The 10,822-nt window shown below is 40.8% G+C and overlaps 1 protein-coding gene across 2 annotated transcripts in view; it reads right to left on the reverse strand.

Moving 5' to 3' along the window:
* LOC145991563 (cytochrome b-c1 complex subunit 7-like) overlaps nucleotides 1–10,581 on the reverse strand; it is a 31,616-nt gene extending 21,035 nt beyond the window's left edge. Inside the window, exons 1-2 of one of the 2 annotated variants that reach the window (XM_083127604.1) lie at nucleotides 10,511–10,581; nucleotides 4,799–4,858 (exon numbers count right to left, since the gene is read on the reverse strand). In XM_083127604.1, coding sequence (XP_082983730.1) covers nucleotides 4,799–4,858; nucleotides 10,511–10,562 — 112 coding nt within the window. In that variant the 5' untranslated portion in view covers nucleotides 10,563–10,581. Of the gene's footprint in view, nucleotides 1–4,798; nucleotides 4,859–10,359; nucleotides 10,420–10,510 lie in introns of those variants that run through there. The other variant, XM_083127605.1, reaches the window with a different exon arrangement.
* Nucleotides 10,582–10,822: the final 241 nt, after the last annotated feature.

A 10,822-nucleotide genomic window follows, 5' to 3' on the forward strand; every position in this document is an offset into this window, starting at 1 on the left:
CTATAGTAGCATTTTTGAATTTGAATTTTTGAAGTTGTCCTTCGGATTCAAAACTTTCTGAAAGTTGTTCAAAACGATTCATAACCTAGACTACGAAATGGCATCGTTTCCGTTGAATTTGGTGAAAGTGCTACTGAGGCGTCAACCTGTAGTAGCATTTTTGAATTCGTTATTACGAAAAACTGAATCGGATTCAAAACTTTTTAAAGGTTGTTCAAAACTATACAAAACCCATAGATCATCCTGGCATAGGAATTTTTCGAATTCAAAACAAGTGCTGCTATAGTAGCATTTTTGAATTTGAATTTTTGAAGTTGTCCTTCGGATTCAAAACTTTCTGAAGGTTGTTCAAAACGATACATAACCTAGACTACCAAATGGCATCGTTTCCGTTGAATTTGGTGAAAGTGCTACTGAGGCGTCAACCTGTAGTAGCATTTTTGAATTCGTTATTACGAAAAACTGAATCGGATTCAAAACTTTTTAAAGGTTGTTCAAAACTATACAAAACCCATAGATCATCATGGCATAGGAATTTTTCGAATTCAAAATGGTGCTACTACAGGTTGACAGACATGATACTCTCGTGTCGTCTGCTCGTCAGCGGAACAAACAGGCCGAGGTAGCAAGAGGCAGAGGTCACTCACCCTTCCAGAAGGGTACAGCGAGCTAGCTGTGGCAACCGGGCTCGCTGACCTGATTGGTTCTCGCAGACACACCCCCATATTGTCGTCTGCTGTAAGCCCGCGAAGCGATCTTGCTAAGGCCTCCTGCACTATAGAAAAAATGATCGGAGGTGGCAAAAGTTCAATATATTTAAGGGGATAAACAGGCATCAGGCCACATTTTTTTGTAGTTTCTTCAATAATATTCATTTGTCTTTTTGAGTTCTGGGATAATTTTTTTCATTCCAAATTAATTTCATTATTCACTGCAGAGTACAACATATGGGATCAAAAATGCGCGCTTGTCACGGGTTCGAATCCCGGCCTGGATTGTTCTTTGTGAGGTCACTCCATCAATTTCATCATATCATCACTCATCCTCATTTTCGCGATAACCAAATGTGTCGGAAAAGCGAAATAAAATAAACCAAACCAACAACAACAATAAGAACGAGCGTTCTCTTGCCCAAATAAATACGTCTATATTTATGACTGTTTAGCTAACCCATTTTTCTAATAGCAGACCAAGAGATTGGTATATTTAAATAAAACACTACTAAAATGAGAGCGTGTGCAAATATTTGTTTTTTAATCACTATATATTCCATATTTCAAAAAAAAGGAAAGCATAACATTTTTGTCTGCACATAATACGTTCCAATTTCATAAATAATAAAACTAAATCCCATATTATACATACATATTGTAAAACGTGTAAAAAGTTGTGGTGTAAATAGAAAGAACATAAGTACTGCAGAAATGTTTCCCCTGAGTTCTTTAGAGGATTTACAAAATAATTTAAGGGAAACCAATCCCCTATCTGTTCCTATAGACGGTGTTAAAGGCGGAGCTATTGTGGAGCATGCGCACTCGTCTGGCTCCCCTCTAGCTCCCTGGAACATCCGGTTACGCTTACGGTGCTATGGACGATAATATGAAACGGCAAAGTGGATATTCTTTTACAAGGAAATAGCGTGTCAGCTGGATAGCATATGGTTGCACAGTTCGATCGGGAACAAATTTATTGAGTCAAGTATCACTTCGTAGGTTTCCGAAGGACGTAGAGTGACGAAACCTGTGGATACAAGCAGAACGAAAAAAGGATTGGTACCCGGAAAGGATTTGTACGACTTGCATTTTGTTACAAGCATGTCGATCGCTTATCTGCGTATTGTGTTGTGGTGAAAAGAACGGCTCCTAGTAAGGTTTCAAACCGAAGCGACACGCGACAGCAGTGGTTCACACCGAAGTGACAAGAAACGCAGACCCATTTAGTCTATAAATAAGCATTTACCGCGCATGGGAAATCAAGTCTCAGGCGGCACAATACACGCCATTGAGAATCTGAGCGACAAGTGCAGCTTGTCGCGTCCCTTCGGTTCGATACATTTCATTGATCACTGAGGATTCACTTTCAAGTGGCACGGAGATTACACACCGAAGTGACAAGCAACGGCCCCTTATTCTAAAGAAAACCATCCACCTTGCCTACGAGTACAACAAACCGAGGCGACACGATGCATAGTACTGAGAAGACCAGTCCAAGCGACACGTGCATTTTCTCGTGGTAAATTGGTTCGAAAGGAAGCTTTCAGACTGAAGCGATACGTGTCTCTTGGAAACCAACATTAAAAAAATAAACAACACCTCCCCAATTAAAGCGACACGACAAATTGCAGGTGTCGCTTCTCGCTTTCATGTTGCTCGGACTGGGCCGTTTTATCAATACTGTGCATTGACCCGGACTGTTATTTGCGCACGCGTGGTGAGTGGTTTGCTTTATATCGAATGCATAGTGCGAAATCTCGATATCGCTTGTCGCTTCAGTCTGAAAACTCCCTTGTTGTTTGAAGTAAATTCGTGCAAGTGAAAATGTCATGTCATATCATAGGTTCTCCCGGCGAAGTTGAAAGCACACATAACAGTTGGGCTGAAAAGTTCGTAGGCTAACATAGTAAAAAATATTTTTTTGACAAAATTCGATTTTATTATTCAATATAGTTGCCTTTGAGGGCGATACAACGATTATAGCGGTCATACAATTTTTCGGTGCCATTTTTATAGTACGATTTCTCTTTATCCTCAAAATAGGCCTCAGTTTCGGCGATTACATCTTTATCTGTGCTAAATTTCTTTCCAGCGAGCATTCTGTTAAGGTGTGCAAACAGGAAAAAGTCACTGGGGGCAAGATCTGGAGAATATGGTGGATGGGGAAGCAATTCGTAGTCTAATTCATATAATTTTGCCATCGTTTTCATTGATTTGTGACACGGTGCATTGTCTTGATGAAACAGCACTTTTTTCTTCTAGAAAATGGGGCCGTTTTTTCGTGATTTCATCCTTTAAACGCTCCAACAACGCTATGTAATAATCGATGTTGATGGCCTGGCCCTTTTTGAGGTAATCGATGAATATAATACCATGCGCATCCCAGAATACTGATGCCATAACCTTGCCAGCCGACTGTTGCGTCTTTCCACGCTTTGGATTCGGTTCATCACGTGCAGTCCACACGGCTGACTGTCGATTGGACTCTGGAGTGTAGTTATGGAGCCATGTTTCATCCATTGTAATATATCGACGGAAAAATTCGTGTTTATTACGGTTGAATATCGCTAAACATTGCTCCGAATCATCAAAACGTTGTTGCTTTTGATCGATTGTGAGCACGCGCGGCACCCATTTTGCACACAGCTTTCGCATGTTCAAATATTCATGCACAATATGTCCAACGCGTTCCTTTGATATTTTTAAAGTCTCAGCTATCTCGATCAACTTCACTTTACGATCATTTAAAATTATTTTGTGGACTTTTTTGATGTTTTCGTCGGTAACAGCCTCTTTGGGGCGTCCACTGCGTGCATCGTCTTCGATGCTCATTTCGCCTCGTTTAAATTTAGCAAACCACTTCTCAACGGTTGATTTTCCTGGTGCAGAGTCCGAATAATGTTTATCAAGCCAAGCCTTGGCTTCAACAGTATTTTTTTTCGCCAAAAAGCAATGCTTTATTAACACACGAAATTATTTTTTATCCATTTTTTCACAATAACAAAAGCTGCTTCACTCACAATGCTATATCTCACGAACTAATTATCCGGCAGCTGTGAAATTTATACACGTATCTTTTGAAGGTTCGTACTAAGTAAAAATCACATGGATTTAATTCTAGTAACGCTATCTATGAGTCAGCCTACGAACTTTTCAGCCCAACTGTTATTTACTAGCATTTGCATGTGTCACTACTTCTGCAGATTTGTTGGCAAAGATTCACTTAAGCATACTTTATAATATAATAATATCACTAGTTTTATAGAATTATCTTTCTCTTAGATTTCAATTTACAAAATAATTGAATATAAGTATCTAAAAACGTTCGTCGTGAGTGTACATGAGGTACTTGTATGTACGTAGTGTGCTTGCTATACAACTGGCGCCCACAAAGACACGTCATATTTTAATAATCTGCTCTGCAGTTGATTATCCGACGGATTCTAGACGTCCACTCCTAACTTTAACAAATACCTTTCTTGACTATCGTCGCACTTACTTCGTATGCCGGTGAATCTGCATTTGCAACAACGGGGACTGACCTAAACCGAAAGTTCCGGGGGGACCGGGCAAGACGTCACCAATGTTTATGTTTACATTTTTTACACGGTCTATAGGAGATAGACCGGGTTACCTGAGAACACGGGCTTTCAACCATTGCAGCGGGGGATGAAGGGGCAAGGGAGGTAGAGGCAGAAATCTTCCCTTTCCCTTGGGGCGGCTGTTTCTACCTGAAACTGGTGAGGCGGAGGAAAAGCCAGCTAGGGCATCGAGTGACGAAAAGCGCGTGAAAAGAAAAGTATAGCGTATGAACTGTGGTTTCAACAAGACAATAAATATTTGTGATGTGATAATAATTAGAGACGTGAGATTGATTGATCTATCTCTGCTAGACTAGCTACTCCTCAGTGCACATCACTGGTTAAAAATTACTACTTACCAATGTAAATTAAATAATTGAGAGAGAGGCCACGCTTTAAATATACTTCTTTGTGTGTGTGTGTGTGTGTGTGTGTGTGTGTGTGTGTGTGTGTGTGTGTGTGTGTGTGTGTGTGTGTGGTTTGCAAAAACATAAAGATCCTTACCGTATCTGTTGAAACCAGACACATGCCACGCAAATTTTCTCATCACGTCGCACGCCTTTTCTGTAAAGAAATGAAACATTAAAGAACTTCGCTATACAGAAGAAATGAACACATACAGGGTGACAAACAATTCAACGTCCAAACTTTTTTGGAGTCACGTGACACAAGGCAAGCGGATTTTGTTAATAGATATTGCATCGTAACGTTTGAAATATAATCTTTACGTATGCAACAAACCCAGCCCATAAATAGTCGTAATTTCCCTAGCGCACTACGCCGATGCCTAAGTGGTTAGCACAGCGCTCTACGACGCCGGGGGTCCCTGGTTCGAATCCCGGACCGGACATGGGTGCTCTTTGTGAGTGTCCCTCTACAATTTCATCTGATCATCACTCATTCTCATCTTCAAGATTAGTCAAAAGTGGCAGAACTAAAACTAAACTCCTTGACGCAACAACCAGGGGCCTGCCCGACTGGATTTGCATTGGGTGACGCGTGGTCAGCGCATCGGATCCCATCGCCCCCCTGCCCACAGGGGGGATTCATGACGCAGCGCGTCATGGGAATGTTTTTTTGGGCGGACAAAATTTTATAACAATTCTATATATCTTAGCACAAAAATTGTGGGGATCGTTTCTCTGATTGGCTTGTTATTGATCTTTAGTTATGGTTATTATGTACAGTTTTTCCACCTACCTGTGGGTAAAATGAAACCACCTCTTATGCCTTTAGAATCAGTTTGGAAGAGGGGGCGTGCTGTTCACATTAATACAAGGTTAGAGTTGACGAGCTGTATCTTTGCGGGTGAACCCTGCCCAAGCCTGGCTGCGCAGTAGCAAGGGGGAGGAGCTACCGGCTGCGCGTCATTATCCTTGCGTTCTGTCATTGCTGTCGGCCACCAAAAGGGCGAGTAGCTGGCAACTACATAAACGCATCTCTCTCACACTCTGCGGGGAGTAGCCAAGGCCACCCGCAAAGATACAGCTCGTCAACTCTAGTCGAACAGACAAACTGTTAAGAATAAGGTTGAGTACACAAACAATGGCAATGAGCCTGAGCAGTTTTGTACGTTTTATGCTAGCAAACATGAAAGTAAGCCTACAGTACCTAAAGTAAACATACTATATTGCTTAAATATAAGGTAGGTTTCCCATTACGAAAACCATATTAGTATGTAACACAGCTAACAAATGGCACTACATTGATATACCCAGTCCCCTTCAGGTACAGGATGAAGAAAACGAACGGTCTCGGGCTGCCAGCAGACATTTTATTTAAGTTATTGTGGAACCCCTGGTGTCGCGTCGTAGGAACTGGGCAGTTCAGTCCTCAACAGAGGTCGGCTATTTGTTTGTTACTGTATACATATAACGCATGTCAGCAATCAAAAGTTTGACACAACAATTTTCTTGAGCACAAGCATCATTTTCTAAGCCAACCTATAAGGGGTCCATGTGCCACTTTGGGAACAGTTTTTTTTTTTTAAAGTTGCAAGCAATGTTACAAAATATTCATTTGGTACACGTTAGTAATTAGTTATAGGAGTTATTTCTTTCAGTTTCAGACATTTATCTCTCATTAGAGGTTTGTAAATTGCCCTAGAAGCTTAACTAGGGCCACCTTTGGTTCACCTACCTTATCTGTATTACAGGGTGGTCCAAAAGTGAGGAAACACCTGAATAAAAATTGAATGGCATGATATTTCCAAAAACTAACATTGCAGGTTTGTAATAGGGGTGGGGGAAAATGTTATAAGGCATATGACGATGACGGCCGCCATCTTGAATGCAACTTTAAAAGTTCAAATGGGAATCATGTCATGCAATACCTCATTTCAATAGGAAATTTTCTCACGAATTCAACGGTGTGCATAATGTTTCTCTAGCACCAACATGGACGAAGTTATTTGCAGGTGACGTAACACAGCATGGGTCTCACGCAGGCAGAACGCATTGAGATCGTGTTGATCTCAGGTGAACGAAGCACGAGGGTGATTGCAGACGATTTTAACCACCGTCACCCAGATAGGGTCCTCATCCATTATGGTACCGTCAGTAAAGTGCTTGCAAAATTTCGTGAAACCGGGACTGTGGCTGATAAACCAAAATCAGGCCGGCCACGCACGGCGACGGATGAAGCAACGTCCACGGCTGTGTTGGCTGCATTCTGCAAGAGTCCCCAACGAAGTACTCGTCGTGTAGCCCAGGAAAGTGACGTTAGCCGCACGTCCATTATGAGGATTTTAGGCCTGAATAAGTGGCACCCGTATAAGCTGCAACTGCAGCATCACCTATCAGAAGAGGATCCTGATCGCCGTGTGGAATTTGCGGAATGGGCCATGGAGCAAATACGGCGTAACCCTCGATTCGCCTTCGAAGTGCTATTTACTGATGAAGCAAATTTTTACCTGTCGGGCGAGGTGAACAAGCAGAACGTCCGATATTGGTCGGACAGTAACCCGCATTGGTGTGATGCATCTGCAGGTATTCGCGGAAAGGCGATGGTGTGGTGTGGTGTGTGGGGGACCCGTGTTGTGGGCTCTTTTTTCGTCAACGGGACATTAACGGCGGTCGAGTATCGTCGCATGTTGGAAGAGGTCATCTTGCCAGCTCTGTTGTCTGACGATGGGTCATTCCCTGTTTTTTACCAACACGATGGCGCCCCTCCTCATTACGGAAATTGTGTTCGCCAGTACCTGGATGTGCAGTTTCCCAACACTTGGATTGGACAACGAGGTACTGTAGAACGGCCACCACGTTACCCAGACCTCACTCCGCTGGATTCCTACCTGTGGGGACATGTCAAGGCTGTCGTTTACTCCGACAAAATTCGAGACATTGTTCACCTTAAGCCACGCATCATTGACGCATGTGCCAGCATTACTGCACTTTACGCAGGGTTTTGCACGAATGGTTATCAAGACTGCCTTTAACTGTGGATCACGATGGTCATCACATTGAACATGTCATTTAACTGTGAAGGGTCATGGGTTAATTACGAGCCTTGGTTGGGGTGACAGACACAAAAAACGTTAATAACTTCGTCCCTGTTGGTGCTAGAGGAAAATTATGCACACCGTTTAACTCGTGAGAAAATTTCCTATTGAAATAAGGTATTACACGACATGGTTTCCATTTGAACTTTTAAAGTTGCATTCAAGATGGCGGATTCAAGATGGCGGCCGTCATCGTCATATGCCCTATAACATTTTCCCCCACCCCTATTACAAACCTGCAATGTTAGTTTTTGGAAATATCATGCCATTCAATTTTTAATCAGGTGTTTCCACATTTTTGGACCACCCTGTATATTGTCCCGCATATGTTGTTCGACAAAAATAATTTGAGTAAATTTTGGCTTAAAAGAGGGGGATGTTCTACCTTTTTGGGGGGAGTGCATCATAGGCCTTGGGGGGCCCCCCGCCATCGCCACTGTTTTCTGGCTTTCGTGACCGAAGTAGCTACATCTTGAAGTAGATTCCCAATTGTCCTCACGACGCTGGGTCAACGCCGAATTTTTGGGGATACCCATCGGGAATCGAACCAGGGACCGCTCGCACCAAAGCGATAACCACTTGGCTACGCGGGAACCCAAAAGTGGCAGAAAAGCAAAGTAAAATAAACCAATAAATAAGCCTAGAGTACAGGGTCATTCCACGTCAGTTCAACCAGACTATGGTACCCACGAATATAGAGATTCTTATGAATTTTAGCACATTTGGAAAATTTGGTAATTTTCTGGAGCCGTCCCTGCTCATCTCATCGGCGTTTATGCCTTGGACCTATCCACCTCATTTCACTCATTTCATGGTCTTCGTGACAATAAAAAAGTTGATTTGAAAACTTATGAAACGATCCCCAAACACGCATCACACATTTGCAATTAAACGTTTAAATCGAGACGAGAATTAGCAGTCTCGTCGCGTTTCGTGAATCATTCGTTCCCGTCTCGAGTTGCAAATGACTGTCTCGGTCTCGTAGGGAATACCGAAATAATAGTTGTAAGAAGGAAAAAAGAAACATTAAAACTGATCCAATTAACATACGAGTTTTTGATCATAATATGTGAACCCCAAGGCCTCTCCGATGACCTAGTGGTAACGTCATCGCCTTGTAATCAAGGTGTCCCAGGTTCGAAGCCCGGTGGAGGCACACAGTGGTTCCGATCCCACTATAAACTGTAGGTCCAGTCCCGATTAGCCTATCTTTGCATAAAGTGGGGTTAAATAAAAAAACTGAAACTATTGTTATTGTCATTAAACAATCTATAATCCCCTTCACCTCCGCATTTTGATCAAATCGAACACTAGCCGCCCGCACAGTAAAAAAGAAAAAGGTTTAGTTGATTTTTTTGTATTTCGTTCTAATACGAATGCATCTATGATTATTTGGGGATGTTAACTCGCCCGTTACAAATCTTCTACCACATTTTTAACATTTGCAAGGCGAAAATCGTCATTACGACCAACAATATAATAAAGAATCAGCATTGAATAAGATATTGTTGTTTCTCACAATTGCCTCTAACAATGCAAGGCTGAATTCGAACTGGAAACAAAGCATGAGATAAACAACGTTTCAGTTTACACCACCAGAAAATAAGACGAAACAAACATAAATGTCGTCATTCGCCATTATTTTGTATTTCGTTTCATTGTTCCGATATGAATATTCTTGAATCAGAAATTTCTTGTTAGATGGTTATGAATTCAACATTATGTATAAATATTTTTTTTAATGAAATGGCTATTTCGTAAATTACATTGCTACAATACTAGATTTATTCAAATATTTGCAGGTTATTATTCTATAACCACAGATGTCAATGTTAAATTTGGCCGTTATTATTTTGTTACTAATCCCAAATTTTATAATAAAAATTACATGCTACTGACTGGACCTACAATTTACATTTAAACCCAATCACTCAACCGTAGGAGAGAAATAACCTGATACATGTTATTCTCCTTGTTTGTAGAACTGGCTTCGATCCGTTTAAACATGAAAAACTCAATATGCTGACCAAGGCATTTGGACTGGGTACAAAGTCTGAAGAAGACCTTGCTAGAAGGTTGAAACGTTACGTTTAGTTTATGTTTTAAAATAAAATAAATGTTCTGCCTTGGTCAGCATATTGAGTTTTTCATATCATGGAAACAAGGCTTAATGGTGTTATAATTACGTTTGAACAGAATAAAGCTATTGTGATGTTCCACAATTCGTTGTTGTATTATTATTTTGGCTATTTGAAATCAAACTTACAGGTTTATGCACTTGACTCTCGTACAGATTCTATTTAAGACCTAAAGGAATTTTTACCCTTGTACAGAAAATGTGAACCACTATTTTCTGAGAGGTTTGTGTTAGTATTGGAGTTTTGCACAATTTGTGGAAGATCGAGGCTTACCAAATGGAGCAAACGCGAAAGTTGTCATTTTGCGTGACTAATGAAACATTCACTTTCTACTTAGAAACAAATTAAATATGCCAATAATGAATCTAATAAAGATTTTTTTAAATGAAGGAAGACAACTTTTTCTCGAGCTAATGCTAGAAATATACCTGTACTGTTAACAGCTGCGTGCTAGGAAGAAAGAAAAGAGCTCAAAGATATAAACAGAACACAGTTTTTAAAAACAGAACTTTTAACAAAACATTGCTTGAAATGAGAAGCAGTTTTGATAATAATTGAATAAGTTGTTTAAATACTTACTGTAAACACCAGAGCTGCTCATTTTCGCCGTCAATCTAATCTTACTTTGCATGTACAACAGAGAATAACAATCAGCCACAGACTATTCTTGCGATAATGATCTATTGAAGATTACAAACATCTACAAGGCAAATGCACAGATTATACAAATGCGACGATTGCGCCACGGACAGGGATAAAGTAGAGGGGACAAGAGAGACAGAACAATACCTTAACATAAAGAAAATAACGTATTCGAATGCCTTTGTCGTCAGATAATTTTTGTATAGTTTTTGAAACGCATTCAATGTGGACTGTATGAAACATTTTCAC

Source organism: Lepisma saccharinum, chromosome 8, assembly GCF_977018435.1.
Source record: "Lepisma saccharinum chromosome 8, izLepSacc3.1, whole genome shotgun sequence".
Classification (NCBI taxonomy): Eukaryota; Metazoa; Arthropoda; class Insecta; order Zygentoma; family Lepismatidae; genus Lepisma; species Lepisma saccharinum.